The sequence below is a fragment of the Tachysurus vachellii genome, chromosome 6, assembly GCF_030014155.1.
Source record: "Tachysurus vachellii isolate PV-2020 chromosome 6, HZAU_Pvac_v1, whole genome shotgun sequence".
Lineage (NCBI taxonomy): Eukaryota > Metazoa > Chordata > Actinopteri > Siluriformes > Bagridae > Tachysurus > Tachysurus vachellii.
The window spans coordinates 12477082-12495800 of NC_083465.1; the positions used below are offsets into that span (position 1 = coordinate 12477082).

The 18719-nt window shown below is 37.3% G+C and overlaps 1 protein-coding gene across 5 annotated transcripts; it reads left to right on the forward strand.

Moving 5' to 3' along the window:
* The first annotated feature begins 5632 nt into the window (after positions 1-5632).
* Positions 5633-16916, forward strand: slf2 (SMC5-SMC6 complex localization factor 2). Of its 5 annotated transcripts, XM_060872294.1 has the most exons (21): positions 5633-5772; positions 7609-7695; positions 8098-8525; positions 8713-8934; positions 9046-9079; positions 9488-10284; positions 10860-10939; positions 11079-11183; positions 11271-11438; positions 11591-11693; positions 12087-12174; positions 12253-12394; positions 12590-12677; positions 12789-12965; positions 13709-13803; positions 13887-13974; positions 14104-14226; positions 14449-14526; positions 15050-15136; positions 15245-15313; positions 15656-16916. In XM_060872294.1, the coding sequence occupies exons 2-21, from the start codon at positions 7659-7661 to the stop codon at positions 16157-16159; spliced, it is 3513 nt and encodes a 1170-aa protein (XP_060728277.1). In that variant the 5' UTR covers positions 5633-5772; positions 7609-7658; the 3' UTR covers positions 16160-16916. The 5 variants fall into 5 exon arrangements, with proteins under 5 accessions (XP_060728277.1, XP_060728278.1, XP_060728279.1 ...); XM_060872295.1 differs by lacking the exon at positions 7609-7695 and having other exon boundaries at positions 15656-16915; XM_060872296.1 differs by lacking the exon at positions 8098-8525 and having other exon boundaries at positions 5636-5772; positions 15656-16914.
* The last annotated feature ends 1803 nt before the right edge of the window (positions 16917-18719 follow it).

Here is an 18719-nt window from a genome sequence, read left to right on the forward strand (position 1 = left end):
TAGTAGTCGAAGTGAAAAAAAATATATTATCACGTGAGAAAAAGTTAGGGTTATCGTGACAATTCTGTGGAAGACATGCCTTTTAATTGGATATTAAATTATTATTACTTTAACTTATTAGAGGTGTTAAAGTAGAGGTGAGGGGCTCATTAACTGTGTTAACTTGATGGTGAATGGATGGTTTGTCAAGTCAAGAAGCTTTTATTGGCATTTAAACCATATATAGATGTTGCAGAGACAACGTTTCTCCAGGACCATGATGCTACATAAAAACAAAGACAGAGCTATAAGGACTTGGTATGTTAGTCTTCCATAAAGTGCATCTGTGCAACCTGGTGCAAACAGTGTAAGACACGAAGACAGTGCAGGACCAAAGACAGGAAGACAGTGCAGGACCAAAGACAGGAGGACAGTGCAGGACAAAAGACAAGAAGACAGTGCAGGACCAAAGACAAGAAGACAGTGCAGGACCAAAGACAAGAAGACAGTGCAGGACCAAAGACAGGAGGACAGTGCAGGACCAAAGACAAGAAGACAGTGCAGGACCAAAGACAAGAAGACAGTGCAGGACCAAAGACAGGAGGACAGTGCAGGACAAAAGACAAGAAGACAGTGCAGGACCAAAGACAAGAAGACAGTGCAGGACCAAAGACAAGAAGACAGTGCAGGACCAAAGATAGGAGGACAGTGCAGGACCAAAGACAAGAAGACAGTGCAGGGCAAAAGACAGTGCAAACAAACAATACATTAAACAAAAGACAAAGGCAAAAGTGGCGCTGACCAGTGTAATATGTATATTCAGTTACCAGTGTAACCAGTATATTCTATATTGTATGTGCAGAAATACCAGAATCACAAAGTAATATGAGGTATTGTAATGTATTGTGCAAAACAGCAATCTGAAACAGTTTGATATGGACAGTGCTGTGTACATAGGATAGAGCAAAAGCAGACATGTAGAAAGGGAGGGAAAAGGAGTAAAGGGTGAGTCCTCAAACCAGAAATAGGCAAACATTTAGTCATTATGTGCAAGAAGAATGTTACAGACTGTTAGAGAGAATTGAAAGGATTTCAACTCTAATTTAGAAATGCTTAAATGTTTTTGAAGAAATTTTATTTATAAAATTTGTTAGAATTTTTCCCCCAAAGAGTCACTCTATAATCTAATACAAGGATAAGATCGATCTGTGTAATTTAAAACTCTGAACATGGATGGATTTTTTTTTCGACTATGTGCATTGATACTTGACTAATTTGGTGTAAAACATGTTAGGTTTTCAGCAAACTAAAAAGTACTTTGGAGTAGTGAACTGTAAAGAATACAGTAACAGGTTTCCAGATTTCAGTTCCTTAACCTAGTTTAGCTTTTTTTTTAACCACAAAATATTTTATACTGCAAAGCTTACATTCATTACAACTCAAAATGGTTTAAACAACCCATAATCAATTCATTTAACACCTTTTCATAACTTATGAAATATGTGGAATTACAGTCAGGTCCAGAATTACTGGTAGCCTCAGTTATGTTTTGTTAAGGTGTACAATTGTGCATAAAAAGACTCAGTGTTGTTTTGAACATGTATTTGCTTGCTGAGTGGAAAGAAGATCCACTTCCTACTGTACAGGAACCCACTGCACATCAGTGGGTTGTTTTATTTTGTCACATGCACAGGTCCTTTAATCATTACAAACTCTTATCATGTAACAACTTGCATCAGTACTTTCACAAAAGAAAACTGCAAATTATATAACATGTCACTGGTCCTGTCTGTGGTTTTCTAAGGTTTCTTTACATCTGTTGAGTTCTCAAAAAAGCAACAGTTCTAGAGAAGGTTTGGCAAGACAGGTACAATAAAATAAAACACTTCTCAGAAGACAAGTTATTAATCACTATGATTTTTGTTTGAAAAAGGCTCAGAGATCTGTGACGTGAGATTCATCAGATATTTAGTGCACGTAATAAGTCTCCAAACCATATGTTTTATACTAGATCTAAGTCATTTCTAGTGTGTACCCAACATCAGATGAAGAATCCAGCATAAATCCAGCATGTGCATCAGAAGAGTGTGTATTTGGTGTAGATCAGTGCACTCTATACAGTTGACGTGCGTGCTTGTGTGTGTGTGTGTGTGTGTGTATTGTGCTCGGTACAGTTCAGTTCAGTTATTGAGGAGTCTGATGGCTTGTGGAAAGAAACTGTCACACAGTCTGGCCCGATATGGCTAAGATATATGAAAGTATCTTATTTACATTTTCAGCAAAGTTCTGAATAAATTTTTTTTTTTTCCGGCTGTTCCCTGTTCGGTGACCCCACAGCGGATCACGTGCTCCACATATTAGATTTGGCACAGGTTTTTCTCCGGATGCTCTTCCTGCCTCAATCATCCCATTATATCCTGGCTTTGTTTTGTTGTGATTGTGTTTTGGGTCTTAGACTTGCTGCATGATAAAATTCTTCCGTATTAGACTGGATGCATTTCTCTGTAAATTGGCAGACAGAATGTATCTGTAGACTTCTGAATTCATTCTGATGCTTCCATCATGCGTTACATCATCATTAAAGCTGATGATCATCTCTGTAATTATATGTGAACTCTAATCTGACCTCCTGTTCGTTAATGCTGATGTGTTGTTTGCACCTTGTGGCATATCCTCTATATTTCTGCTCTCAAAATATTCTTTGTGTGGTGGACTGTGATACTTTCATTCCTGCCCTGAGGGGGTTAGTAATGTCAGTGACTGTAGTTTTGTGTTTTTCTTCACAGCTCTCCCAGTGTTTCCAAATGTTATCAACTTCCCTTGTTTTCCCTGGCTAAACTGTTCAAGGTCTGGTTATTAGTAGACTTGTGGATTCTTTTACAAGACAACTCAAATTGTGCTACTGGATATGCCCAGTGCATGTGCTCAAGTTTTCTTCTTTTTTCAGCTACAAAATATAAGAGAATGTAATATAAGATATCTATATGCAATATATTATCCATCAAAGAACATGGTTGTTTGACAAGGGAAGTATTGGATATGAAGAAACACATAATCAGTGCAAAGCATAATAACATAAAAATAATAATAAAAATGTGGCAAAAGAAGATTACAGCTTCAGAATTGCATAGTGCTGTTGGGGTTCATTCTTAGGCTTGTTGTTTTAAAAGAAATGAGATGCCACCTCCAAAGCAAACTGTTTGAGTAAAGATCCTTCTGATTGCAAGCCACAACACACAGCAGCCAAACAGGTGTCTTGCTTATTTAGAATTGCAGCTGTATACATGTTTCTAATTATAAAGTTAGAAGAAGAACTGCCCTTTATTATTGCCACAAATATGTTCCAGTGGAATACTATTCTTCACATATCCCAGCTAAGGAAGTTAGGATCAGTGATCAGTGTCCAGTGATCCTTCTTTTTTTAAAATTCTGATTAAAAAAGTGATTATATATTTTTATTCTCCCTAACTGTGTCTGCCTGAAGTTGTTTTATAAAATCAAATTAACAAAATAACATTATTTGCATTTTATTTAAAAAGATTTGTAAATTCAGCAAGGCAATACAAAAGAATGGACAAATACAGTAAGCATACCTGCATTAATCTTATTGTGCCTGTAGTGCCTTTGAATTATTTCCATTGATTTACGTTTTAGAACTAATGCAGTGTGGGGGGCACGGTGGCTTAGTGGTTATGGAGGTGGCCTTGTGTGTGTGGAGTTTGCATGTTCTCCCCGTGCCTCTGGGGTTTCCTCCGGGTACTCCGGTTTCCTCCCCTGGTCCAAAGACATGCATGGTAGGTTGATTGGCATCTCTGGAAAAAATTGTCCGTAGTGTGTGATTGTGTGAGTGAATGAGTGTGTGTGTGTGCCCTGCGATGGGTTGGCACTCCGTCCAGGGTGTATCCTGCCTTGATGCCCGATGACGCCTGAGATAGGCACAGGCTCCTGGTGACCCGAGGTAGTTCGAATAAGTGGTAGAAAATGAGTGAGTGAGTGAACTAATGCAGTCACAACTGAATGACTCAAAGAACCGATTCGTTCCCGAAGGCCACATCGTTACCGTTAGAACAATTTAGCTGTGGCTGGTGTTTCTAAACCTTCTTTTCATTGTCAGAGCCGTTTAAGGATAGTGGTCACGTGACGTCATTAATTATCACATAGTTGTTTGACTCCTTTTTAAAAACCTAATGATAACTGAAATCAACTAAACAACCCTGAACAAAAGTTTACATATAATTAAATTTTTGGCCACATTATAAACACACAGAGGTTTAATGGCTATTAAAGGTACATTTTCACACCTGACTCACTGTAATTGTAATTAGTGCCTGTGCATTAATAGTCAGTGAGTTTCTCAGCTCATGAGGTGATGTACTGACTTGGCTGGATACTGAACCATGGCAAAAGAACTGCCAATGGACCTGCATAATGAGGTAGTTGAACTTTATAAAGCAGGAAAAGGATATAAAAAGATATCTAAACACTTTAAAATGCCAGTCAGTGCTGTTCAAACTCTGATAAAGAGGTGGAAAATAAGAGGTTATACATGTAGATACAAGGCCACAGTCAGGTAGACCAAGAAAGATTTCACCCACTACTGCCTAGAAGAATTGTTCGGAATGCAAAAAAAAAAAAATAAACCCACACAATAAGAAACATAGGCTTCTGGAAAAAAGTGGTGTTATTTCAGGGAGCACAATAAGGAGGTACTCGAACACAAATGACCCGCATGGTCTAGTTGCCAGGAGAAAGCCGTTACTGTGCCCATGCCACAGAAAGGCCCGTCTTCAGTACACCAGACATCATCTAGACAAGCCTTACAGCATTTTGGAGTCATTTGGAGTGATGAGACCAATATTTTACTTTATATCACACTGTGCACGGAGAGGAGCCAACAAGGCCTACTGTGAAAAGTACACCATCCCCACTGTAAAGCATGGTGGTGGATCTCTCATTTTTGGGGCTGTGTGAGCAATTTGAATGCAGCATGTTATCAGAGAATACAGGCAGACAATTTGCATTCTACATTTTTCTGAAAGCTGGACATGGGAAACTCTTGGATGTTTCAACATGACAATTGATCTAAAGCACAAGGCAAGGTTGACCCTCTAATGGCTACAGCAAAAAAAAAAAAGAAAAAAAAAAAAAAAAGATGAAGGCTCTGGAGTGGCCATTACAGTCTCCTGACCTCAATATGGGGAGATCTCTAATGTGCAGTTTGTGCAAAGCAACCAAAAAATTTACAGGAACTGGAGACATTTTGCCAAGAAGACTGTGTAGCTATACCACCTGAGAGAATAAGGACTTCATGCACAATTATTACAAAAGACTGCATTCCATCATTAATGCTAAAGGTGCAATACATAATATTAAGTATAATATTAAGTAACTAAAGATATGCAAACTTTTGAACATGGATTATTTTCTTACATATTAAATTGAGTCCTTTTTTTTGCCTTCTCACTCGTTTTCTTTAAAAAAAAAATTCTTCCAAAGGTATGCAAACTTTTAAGCACAGCTGTGACGTAGTCACTCATTATTGCATTGTGCGCAACTGTGATATGAAGGACATTCTAACCGTCCTATCGGCATACTGCTTATCTGGAGCCAATCCACGCATGAGGCGGGACTTTGGACATTGAAACGGAAAGATTTGCCTGACTCCGCCCACTCACAGATGGCGGCTTCTTAGAGTGGGGGCGAAATTATCTCGTTTTATAAAGATGTCATTCACTTGTACGTTTGGAAAATAACTATCGCTGACCTTCCTTCAGACACGAGAATGTAGTCAAGGTACTCATCTAATTTTGTCATTAAAACACGTATGTAGAGGGACTAGCTAGCCTGTTTAGCCAGTACCTAGCGGCTAACCCAAACTAGCTAATGTTTACATAGCCGGAAGCACTCTGTATTCTCATGTTTCAGCTGATAAAAAGTGATCATCAAGCCTCCTGTTTAATGTAATTTAACAAAACATTATTTGTAACGGGCTGTGATATCTAAAAACTAAAATGGATCATTAGTTAACCTGCAAAACCTGTGTTGTCAGCTACCACTTTACTGCAACTATAGAAAAGTGCAGAATTATTTGTTTACTCCCGGGTGGAATATTTACTGTAACTTTACCTGAACGTGCTCAGTAAATGCTAATTGTAAATTTCGTAGCTATGTGTTCTAAGTAAAGGTGAATACATTATTTCTGGGCTCAAATGTTATATTTATTTATGTCTGACGATGACAGAGGGGCGTGTAAGTGACCTGGATGACAACATCATGGCTACAGCACATCATGGCTATAGATAGATAGATTGATAGATAGATAGATAGATAGATAGACTGGCTATAGTGGCTGTGCTGTAGATGGTTTAACTAAACTGTACACAAGTTTTTCACTCATTTCCCCTTTAAAATCTAATCTTAATGTGTTGATGAACAAATGTTTCATTACATCACATCATTAATGTTTATTATACAGTATAATCTGTTGGGCCAAAACGAGTGGCTTCTGCAAAAGGCATTTTTAACATTAGAAGCTTTGACTGTTCATATAATTTGTTCAGAAAAGTATGTAGGAGATATGCCCAAAATATACCACAATACTATTAGACTTTCCTTTAATACCCATTATATCATGAACCAAATCCTGTTTTTTCTGCATTTATAAAACACTAAATTGTTGACATCGAATATGGATAAAAAATTTAAATATTGTAAAAAATGTTAACATTTATACAATGATTTAATCTGTGCACAACCTTGACATCAAATCAGTTAGATAAAAGGCACAAAATGTTAACAAATTATGTCATGATACACACAAAAGTACAGTCTGGCAACATTTACAACAATCGATATATCATCATCATATTATATTTCCCAGCCCTTCAATAAATGACACCATGTGGCTTGATATTACAAGTTTTATTATGAATATCAGTCCATATTTTAGGGGCTACCTATGAAAAAATATTAACAGTAACCAAACTGTTTAGAAGTAAATAATAAAATGTAACTTTAATTGCATTTATGTCTATAATAGCTTAACAGGATTAAACTGTCTATAAAAAGGTGATGAATTAAAGGACAGACTGCTGGCTTTGTGCTCTTGGGGAATTTTTGCTTATGCGTGCTCACACACACACACACACTTAGACTTGTTGTGCTGGATTAAATAATGCCACATCCCCTGTGGATTGTTAACTGCATGACTGTAGATTATCTGTTGATCAGCACACCAGTCTTTGTTTAATCTCTTGTATCAGTGATTCTTTTTGAGTTACTGACCCTATAATTGGTCAGCTGTGTTTTAGATAGTGGACCAGTACAGATGTACTGAGACAGTACTCACCCAATTGTCTTTAAAGTCCATTTTAAACCTTAAAGCCCATTTTAAACCTGAATCTTCAGTCTTCAGAGCATTTAATATACATATATATATATAATGTATGTATATATATAATGTATGTATATAACGAATTGTGAATATATATATATATCTTATATATATATATAACTGGTGCACTGAACATGACAATGTTACATCAATGACCTATTCAATAGGGATTCTGTCAGATATTAAATAAGATGCAAAAGATTTTCTCATGCTCACATGCCTTTGTTTTTGTCTAGATGTTTTAGAAGACCTCTAAGGACACCGTCTTTCTTCCTTCAAATTTAAAATGCAAAATAACCTCAGGCAGCACATCACCTCTATGGGTGAGAGATGCACTTCAGTGTTGCACATACCTGAAAGGCTGTTTAGTTCATTACTTGTTCTACCTTACATGTAATTAATTGAGTAACATCCATTGTGCAGCATGCATCATTTGTGTATCAGCTAATGGCAGCAAAATGTATATGGTGACTACTGAGAGGTGATGCTGTCCGTGAAATCTCTAACCCTGAGCTTCTGGTCATGGCAAGAGTATGCTTCTTTGGTGGCTGGGTATATCCTCAAAGTTTGGCTGCTAGATATAAATCTAAGAGCTTTAGCATTACTGATATTCAGGCTGGGTCATGTGGTGTCGGGTGTTCTGGGTAGCATGGTGCTTCCTTTAGCTAATGCCTAATACATGAATAGCACAAACATAACTCCTTCTTCTCTTTGTTCTATTCTAGTGAAAGACATAATTCCACTCGGTCGTCCATTACATCACAGAGATGATGATAGAGGAAGATCTCGCCCAGTTCCACAGTGCTCATCTCAGGAGACAAATAAAAAGCATGCACACACTCTGAAACCTTTAAACCCATTCTCACAATGTATACCTCCTCATAAATCTGTGCTAGAAAGGAAGAATAGAGCTGCTGTAGAATTACCTTCAGACGCCAAAAAGACCTTTGCAGGAGACCAAGAGAGTCTCTCCAATTACAATGCATCAATGAGAAAAGTACTATTTAACAACAACAATGACAACCACATAAATAATGAAAGATCATGCCAGTCTACTGGTAAAAAAGATGCTCCTTTACAAAGGCAGGGTTCATATGTCAAAGAGAGAGAATTCGCCCTTGCTTTCTTTAAGCAGCTGAATGAGAATTTGAAGGTAACTAAAAGAGATTCAGATATTCCTCAGATATCAGAAACTCTATACCTGTTTTATATATTACACTTCTTGCATTGTTTTCCTTATTTTTTCCTTATCTCAGCTTTTCTATTCTATATTTTCTATATTGCATGTAAAAGCAGCATTAAAACCTTTTAACAGTTCTACTCTAATCTGTGATATTTAGGTTGGAAAGCCTGTTGCGCAGTCAGGGAATACTCCACATAAGATGCCTTCTGTACAGCCTCTCATTTCCTCTAACATTTCTGAGAGCCACAAAGCTTCAGCTCCACCAAACTCTCAGAGAACACAGAATTTCGAAAGAGGTGTAAATCAGCAGAGCCAGCAGTCTGTTGAAAAGATGGACAAACCGGCCGATTGGGATCACAGCTCATTTACCCTTAGCCAGGTTAGAAAGATTTCTGAGTAATCTTGTCAAAAGTAATTATTTCAACTTGAGGATATGGATATGACCATGCACTTTTAATATGGTCATGTTTTTAACCCTGTTGTGCTGTAGGGAGAACGTGTGCAGCACCAGGCAACTGTACCAGGTATTTCCCTTCTAAGTTCTTACAGTTTGATACTGCATATCTCCATGAAGTTACTGCATGAAGATTTCAATTTTGTTAGCATGAGTTTATTCCGGTTCCCTCCCAGTGTCCAAATTATATTCCAAAGGAATGCACTATTCAGTTGTTTTAAACTATTCTAGCTATCACCTATTTATTATATGGAGTAGTAGTTGAAGAGTTTTCCGAAAGTAATTTGGAAAATATATGTTCTTACACCAAAGGGCACAAACTACCCATAATTCATTTGTATGAGAATATGGTTTACATAAAAAATAGGGGTTTGGAGAGAAACAGAGAGTAAGATACCATCTGGGACAGAGTGCATGTCTTCGTTAATCTGACTTCTCTGCATTTTGTCTTTTTTATTTATTTTTTTTTTTGTAACAGGTGACAAATCTCTGTCCTTGAAGAGACGAAGAGAATCCAACGAAGAAAGACATGGGGAGAGCAAGAGACTGTGTCAAGATGGTGTTGAACTTTACTCATTATCTTCTAGTTCTTCCAATTCCAGCTCACCACCAAAATTTATTAAGCGTGCCTTCTTAAAGGAATTTGATGGGCCTGTGCTGACTCTAAAGGAGAAATGCTCCCCAAAGTTAAATATTTGTACTGAAGACAGGATAAAGACTTCAAACAATGTAGCCAAACCATGGACAGAAAGCCATAAACTCCAGACAGCAACTCCGATGACTACGGGCCATGGAACAGGTTATAAAAAAGAGGAGATGAGAAGATCTACTGAAAATAAATGTCTTAGAGGTAACTCGGCCACTGCTGACAATTGCGCGTCACATACCAGCAAAAAACAGGAAGAAGGTGGTTCACCCGTCTCCTCACACACAAGCTCTTTGCTAGCCTTTACAGATAGGCTTGAGATCAGCTTTCCTATCCAGCAATCAGATATAACTTCACCCAGCTCTCTGGATGGCACGGACTCACACAATTCAAAGACTATTACCAGAGATAGGAAGGATGTAGACTTGGTATGGCATGATCCTCTAGATTTGGAGTTGGGGGAGGATGAGTGGTTGGATACCTGTGTTCTCAGCCTCAGCAGCAGCCATAGTAGTGAGGAGGATCAACTGCTGCCTTTGAAGGATATCTTTGCACGCAGCACCCGTGTGCCCGTGACTCCAGAGAAGATGACGTTCTCTGAGCCCAGCACTCCAGACCTTAAAGTTGTCGTAAGCTCGCTTCAACACACCTTTTAAACATATTAACAACTAAACGATGAACTGAAGAAAAATCACTCAAGCTGTAAAGGCAGCAGTCGACGTTTTGTTCAGTTCATAAAAAGATCATACATTTTAGAAATCTGTAAAATATCTATTCAGAAGAATTAAACTACAATGAATACTGTTTAACAGCAAATTGGAGAAAAATCTAAATTATATGAACTAACAACATTCAACCTTTCGAGCCAGTTATGTCGCCTGTCAATTTATAAATCTCCTCCTCTTGCACTAGCATTCAGACATTTTAGCTTTAGCTTCTGTTTTGCAGATGTGAATTTACAATTTTTAAAATTGCTAGGTTTAATGAGTTTGTGATTTTGTTTACTTTGTTTAACAAATTACACTTAATGTTTGCTATTTCCTGAAATGACCTTTTTTTACGCATATTTGCAATGTCGTAATTTTAAATAGTCAAAAAAGTTATCAGTGTTCCATATACTGTATAGGACAGCCGTATTATTTTAGACCACATTTTGAGACAGCGTATCCTATTTAATGATCTGCAATTGTTTATTTTCATTTAGCCAGAGGATTGTAAAAATAAGGCTACAAGTTATAAGAATACACTGGAGCAAATGCTGAAGGAGAAGGAGCAGAATAGAAAGTAAGTCAGGAAATGCTTTGTACACGATTGCTAACCATACACGTCGACATATAAGCAAGCCCCTTTCTGATTTGCAAGGCAAAAAGTAGCATGACATTCGTTGTTCCTACTTTATTTAATTTACTTGACACTTTTATAGATCTAAGGAGCGTGAAATGCAGCTGCTTCAAGCTTGTAAAGAAGACCTGTTGAAACTAGAGGAAGAAGATGAAAATGAAGAAGAAGAACTTTCCCATGAGCAAAGGTAATTTTTTTTTGTTGGTGTTTTCACTTTGAGGCATTGAAGAGTTTGAAACAGTTATGCAAATTGTTATCTGTCTTTTGTCTATAGGGAATTCTTACAAAGATTCTCGGTTACATCATGCGTCATAAGAGACATCCACCCTGGAGAGGAAGTGTTCACTCTCGCCAACTCTGGCCGACTCTTCAACCATCACAGTCTGGACTTGAGGAAGACGGGTATTACCCCGAACAACAGAGCGCAGAAGACTCTGCTACAGTAAGATCAAAACCTACATATGTAAAATAAAAGCTTTATACCAGTAGATGGAAAAGCTTTTTTTCTTATTCCACACCGCTTAATTTGACGGTCTAAGAGGCAAATGGCCAATGAGTATACTTTGTGCTGAATGCATGTTTCTCTCTGTGCAGAGCGCCTTTAGAGCAGCTTCTGCCACTGCTGAGTGCAGGCTTGTTTAGAAGAGCCTACTCATCTTCCCCCTGCCAGCCTCAGGTCACCTGCTGGCTTTTTCAGGTAAGGAGTTCTACATCACAGCGTATTTTAGATACACACATAGCATTTCATACAGCGGCACAGGGTGTACAAAACCGAATCACTATGCTCACATATTAATAAAATACTCAAGCATTGCTTACTTGAAGAGCAGTTATTTATTTCTGTCCATTAATGTTTAACCTGTGATGTGATGCAAACACAAAATAACAGAATAAGCATTAAAGGTTGTGATGTACATGTCTTACATGAATGGTGTATTTTATTAAGGAAAAGAAGGTATTTTTATCTCATAAGCTTGTGATTCTTCTCTCATGAATGAGATGGAATTATATCTTGGATATTTTCTTTGTTTAGATAGATAGGTTGTTTGTGTATTTTTGCAGTAAAATTGATTTTCGAATTATATGACAGATGATGTCAGTGCACCCGAATCCAATCGTCTGTGCACAGATTCTTCAGGCCTTGACGTCTATTGCCTTATCTTCTGCTCAACAAATAGGTATGCTATGATGTGCCTCAAAATTACTCTGTGCTAGTAGTATGTGTATTTACAGTTTCTGCTGTTCGTGTGTTGTAGTGGAGAAAAGCAATAAGAAGTTTGAGGTGTGGGTGCCCACTATACAGGATGTTGCACTAGTCTTTCTAAACATGGGTGCATCGTTTGTCAGTTTGTTTCCATTGGAGGCTCTACAACCCTCTTTCACAGAGGGAGATCTGCTGTGAGTACTGAACCTCTGCTCCATTCAACATCCACACAAACACACACACACACACACACACACACACACACACACACCCCTGCCCGCCATCACTTCACTTACTGTTAATTTTGGACTTTCTGTCTTTCTAAATGAAACGTTAATAGTGGTTAACATTGGCACGTATTGGTTAAGGAGTTTAATGTTCTTTGCTAGTGAGAGTTTGGAAATCCAGCCTGATGTTACGAGAAGTGAGAACGAACGTGATACATTTCCAGAGCACAATTTTGAGAACATTATCAAGGTAATTTTTCAGAAAAAAATACAGTATGATTTGTATGTTTTTAGATTTCCATGATGTGATAAGCTGTGTTGTGTTGATTGATACCGTGTTTGTGTGTATGTCATCGTCTAGTACATGGCACTATGTGCAGCCTTGTGTCCAAAGGTGTACAGTGATGAGGAGCTGTTGTTGATGTTGACAGTGGTGTGTAGAGTTAGTCTGGAAACACGTTTGCAGCTGCTGCCCACTGGAGACCTCAGTTGCCTGCTACAGCACCTCCTCAACAACATGACACAATGGGAAATACAGGTTAGACAATGTCTCTGAACAAGATATTTGTTAACATAATTATATACATTTAGATTGGACTAGATGTCCCCTTTCTCCGTTCTCATCCACACATTCAACTCTTTTGAGCTCACCTGTCATTTCGAGTTCCGAAACAGACACCACCACTATTATAGATCTTTTTTGCTATAGTTCCTCTTTATTTACATTGTTGCCAAGAACATACAAAGAATATTTAAATAATACTTTAGTGGAATAACTTCTGCATTTATTTGTCATTATGTTTAAAAAATGAATAAAAATGCTTGATACACCCATGCTAATGTTTTAAAACAATAATTACGGTATATCAGTGGACTGGCCTCTGTTTGATATTTTGTGCACTTTACAAAAAAATTATGAGATGAATACAGCTGATTGGAATGTAAACTAGCAAACTGCTCTCTCTCGCTCTCTCTCTCTTTTTCTTTCTTTCTCTTTCACTCACTCTCTTCCTTTCCCTGACCCCATGCTGCAGATTGAAAAGCATGCACATTGCTATATAGGAGAAATTATACTTTTGAGTTGAGTATACCTGAGCACAGTGCCAGAGTATTATCAGTATGTGGGAAGCAGTGGTGGTAGCATATTAAAGTCCTAATTCCAGCAATGTAAAGCCTTTTGTTACTCTTTGATCTTGTTTCACTTTGTAAGCATTTACTGTATATACTGATAAACACATACAGAGTCATTGCTCTCTGTGGTTTTCTCCTTTGTATATGCAGTTGCCTCAGGTTTGCCAGGCCTTTACCAATCTGAGTGAGGATCACCACAACCTCAGACGTCTCGTACAGCTTCTACCTCATAGCGTCCGCGGAAAGTGAGTATTGTCTTTCTATAAAAATAAGTTTGCTCTGATTATATTGTTTAACATATTTGAATATTTCTATTCTCACTATGAAGGCAATTAAGGAGACACGTGAGCCTGTCGGTCATCTCTAAACTGTTAAACCACCGATGCACTTATACACCCTCTTGCACCGAATTTCAGGTTAGAAGAATTTTGTTATATTGTGGTTAGATAAAATCTTTAAGATTTGATCTGACTAACTTGCTAACTTTACCAAATTACTAACAAGAGGAAACAAGAAATACGCTTATATTTGCATCCTGTCCACAGTTGTCTGATCTGAGATGTTACCTACCTCGAATGCGTCCCTCCTCGCTGTTAAAGGGCTTAATGGCTGCAAATACCACAGAGCCACAGGACACTGATGACTGTGCCACCACTCCAGACCAACAGGTGAACTGAGAGCACGTGGGCTGCATTACCCTTGTCTTCAGAATATAAAAGTGTCTTCATCTTTTCAAATTTCGCTTACATACCGGTTAACTTGTACGTTTTATATTTATTTATGCAGCCTAGAATAACCTTGATTTGCAGCACACTAAGAATTTGTCTCTTTTTAATTTGTGATAATGGATTTTCTACATTTCTTATGCATGATGTGCTACTTTTCTTTAGGCTTATTATCTCTGCTACAGCCTTTTGGCTTTGACAAATGAAGCCTCCAATTTTGAATTTTTGCCCCAAAATCAGAGAGTAAGTGTGACCTTTCTGTTCAGTCCATCTTTGTGTGTGTAATAATGAGACACTAAATAGTCTTTGTCTCTTTGTTGCTAACATCCCCTAAAGACCTGGGTGACATTTTTCTTTTTAAAAGAAACCCAAGAAGCTGCTGGAATAAGTTGTTATAGTTTATAAATCGTATGTTAGTGGATGGTCTGTGGGTGGAAGGGTGAAATTCTGTGAAATTTATGTGTTCTCTGCACTGTAAGAGCTCAAGGTCAGATTTAAATACCATAGTGAAATAGCAGTTCTGTTTTTTTTTCAGCAGTAAGACCCTGTAAACAGTAATTGCTTGTCTATTGATGTTGATAAAGTAATAGTAGCCTTACTCACAAGCTGTCATTTTGGTTTTGGTAACTAAGAATGAGTTAATTTCATTGCAAAATGGTGGAGTTTTTATAATACAGACTTTGACAAAAACACAGTACTTCCCTGTGTTCACTGAGTTTTAGTTTAGCAATTATACACAGTGTCTGTCTATCTGTCTTTTATTCAGAATGAGCTGCTGCTACTGTGTGCTGAACTAGAGAAACACGTTAAGTGCGACATCAGGGAGAGTGAGAAAATGCTTTACAGGAGTAAGGTACATAATAATACCTATAAACTTCCAAAAAAGATTCCTCTAACTACAGACCGTCAATTAAATAACGACATAAAAAAAATCATAATCCTATATTTTTGTTATTTGCAGGTAAAAGATTTTGTTGCTAGAATATACACCAAATGGCAGGTGCTTCTCAAAAGATCAAGATCCAATGAGGTATAATCTATTTATGTATTTAAATGTTTTGTTTTTTTTTGTCTGATATTCCAGTTTTCAAGTATCCTTGATTACCAGGGTACCAAAGCTCACTACACTGATTTATATTGTGCAGTCATCTTAAAGAGCTGAATTTTATTTCATTGTAAGCTGTGAGGTGGCCAGACAGCACTCAAATCTAACTGTGAGGAGTCAGAAAACTACCCAGACACAGCTAAAACTGATTGCTGTCATTGTAATACTGGGCCATCAGTCAGGTGTATCTGTGATTTTAGACATTCTTGCATGATCCAGATCACTGAACTCATATTTGTTTTGTTTTTTCCTTTGTTTTTAACCCAGGGATATGATTTCTGGAAACCTCTCCCTGAGAATGAAAAGCCCATAAAAAATAAGAGCCAATTCAGTAAGCTGGAAGACACAGAGGAGTCATTGAGTGAGGAGTCTGCCATTGTCCAGTCACACGAGGAAGATTGCATGGAGGAGAATGAAGACGTACCAATGGAAAGTGAAGAACAGCTAGAGGACATTGATGAACTGATTCAAGACAAGATTGAAACGTTACAGGGAGTTTTCTCTGAAATGAAAGAGAATCAAAGCTCTTTAAGCCTGGATGAAAAAGATGCAGATGAGATGAAAGATTTTAATGCAATCGATGAACTGCTAGGAGGAAGTTCTGAAGGGTCAGTGGAAAGTGATGAGGATGAAGACCTCATTAAAAGAGAAGAAGAGCTTCTTAAAGATGACGAGTCTTTAGAGAGAAATGGGTATCTTGAAGGGGGAGAAAATGAGCTTGAGTTTGATACATTAGAGAAAACAAATAAGGAGCTAATCTTAGATGAATAGTCATTTACTGACATCTGGACATGGTTGCCCCACTTTTCTGTATCACACACAAACATACCCAATGTTATATGAAAGGGCAGTATCATACAAATATAGAATAGTTACGAAAAGTGTCCAAAGTATGCGGCCATTAAAATTTGTGAACGTTTGGAGAGCAGATTCCTCATTTCACTCTTTAGGGAAGCTTAAGCTGTCCACATATTTACTCTGTACTTTCAGTACAACTGTACCAGGCACTTACTTGCTTGGTTCAAGTCACTGTGCTAGAGAGTGAAAGAACACTTGTTCTATAGTACTTTTGTATAAAAAAGCATGATGCACTGTCTTAACGACCCTGTAGAGGGAGCTTTTTCCTTATTCAGTCAGTGGCACAGGGTTTCTCTTGTTTATGCTGCTATCTTTGAAGGTTTATTTATATTTTGGACTTTTACATTTTTTTAAAGGGATGTGTGTATTACTGGGGAAATTGGCTGTAATGGTTTTGTTAATAAGATATTAAGGTGGATTTATTTTTATCTGTTTCTATGACCGTTTACAACCAAAAAAAAAATAGATACATAGGTGTCAACACATGTAAAAATTAATTGTAATGCACTTTTTACATTTCATTAAAAATATTTTTTAATGGCCAAATAGTTTTTGAAATGTTTACATTCATTGCATGAAAATTCATTGTATGAACGTTACAGTATAATTCCTGGATAAACAATATATAACTGAATGTATTTACAACTAAAGAAGCTATTTTTCTGTTTATACGTTACTTAAATGTATTCTAGTTGATTATGTGGAACAATCATGCCAATAAATAAATAAACCTAGGAATGCTTGTAGTTGGCCAAACTGTGATTTTGCATAAACTCTTTAGCTTAATATAAATTACTTGTCAAAAACAATTTGACTTTTTTCTCTTTAAGTGGTTAACGAACTTTAAATGTTTTGGTAAATACCATTATAAAGTATAAACATTTTATTAGAAACACATCCACATTAATGCAATTATCCAAACAGCCAATAATGTGGCAGCAGTGCGAGTAAAATTATGCAGATACAGGTCAAGATCTTCAGTTAATGGTAGCAACAAATATTAGAATGGGGGAAAATGTAGTCTCTGTGACTTTAAACATGGCATGGCACCAGGAGAATTTCAGAAACTGCTGATCTGTGATTTTCAAACACAGCAGTATCTAGATGTTACACAGAACCGTTCTGTGAGTGGAAACGCCTTGTTTGCCACATTGCCAGATTTTATGATATTCATGAACTATTCAGACATACTCCTTATCAATACAATATTTGTTGGACTGTATATTTATCATCACACCCTCCAGACTCACCCAAATGAGGATGGGTTCCCCTTTGAGTCTGGTTCCTCTTAAGGTTTCCAAGGGAAACAACCTCAGGCTTGTTCATTGAAGATAAATACAAACACATTTAAATATATCTAATATTAATCTTGATTTTTTGCGTTATATTAATCTTTATATTGAATTTTTTTGGTGTTAATTTTCTTTAAAGCTGCTTTTATGCAATGTCCAATGTTAAAAGTGCTATAGAAATAAATCTGAATTTGATGAAGCTGATGGTGAGTGCATCTCAACACGCACAGAAAAATTGAACCTTGAGCTAGATGAGCTACAACAGTAGACATCCACATGGGGTTCCACTCCTCTAAGCCAGAATCTGAGAGGAACCTGATGTGCTCGAGGTTTGATATGTTGTTCATTATAAATGCTTTTCTGATCACCTCAGCACTGTGAATAGTGCTAATTTGAATTACAATTTGAATACAATTCGCTGAATTCCTTTCAACTCAAACTAGTCTGGTCTTTGATCGACGTGGTGTTTCACCTGGCAGATCCTCTGCTTACAGGATGTTTTCCACACCATTCGGAGTAAATTTTATTCTGTTGTGTGTGAAAATCCCAGCAGATCAGCAGTTTGTAGAATACCCAAACCAGCCCAGAACCAAGAACCATGTCAGGGTTGGTGACAGAGATCACACCTTTCCCCATGCTGATCTTTAAACAAAATAAAGTGGACAGTCAGTGCATGGTTAATATCGAGTTGTGTGTACTCTCAGAAAAAAGGTACTAAATTAGATCTTTCCTTTACACTGGGGTGATACCATAGGGTGACATTTTGTACCATACAGGACCCATTATTTACTTAATTAAACAAGTAGCACAGTATTTATTGTCCACCATTTGTGTACTTCACATTTCAAAAGGTAAATATCCAGCTTTTTTAAGATGAAAAATAATATCTAATATAAAGGAATCACTCCCAGCGAGAAGGGAAAGTGACTTTCTCTGGGTGTTCTGTGAGGCTGTTATATTAGACTTCTGTTAGTATTCCTCTTATTATTATTAGTCTTCTCTGTGAAAAGATACTGTGAAAGTCCAGTTAGTCACACAAGTTAATCACTAAGCTAACCACATGCCGACTTCATGCGTTTTCCCTTTCTTATCTCCGTATTTTTAGTTAGTTTTACTTGTTTCAGTTAACATAACTTTGCTTTATGTGTCTTTCCGCGGGAAGCTTTTAAACGAGCACCTGC

Coding starts and splice junctions, on each gene's coding strand:
- slf2 (XM_060872293.1), top strand. CDS start 8,052: ATGAATAGCACAAACATAACTCCTTCTTCTCTTTGTTCTATTCTAGTG. Junction 13,975..14,103: donor CCTCTTGCACCGAATTTCAG/GTTAGAAGAATT, acceptor TCCTGTCCACAG/TTGTCTGATCTGAGATGTTA. Junction 14,227..14,448: donor CCACCACTCCAGACCAACAG/GTGAACTGAGAG, acceptor ACTTTTCTTTAG/GCTTATTATCTCTGCTACAG.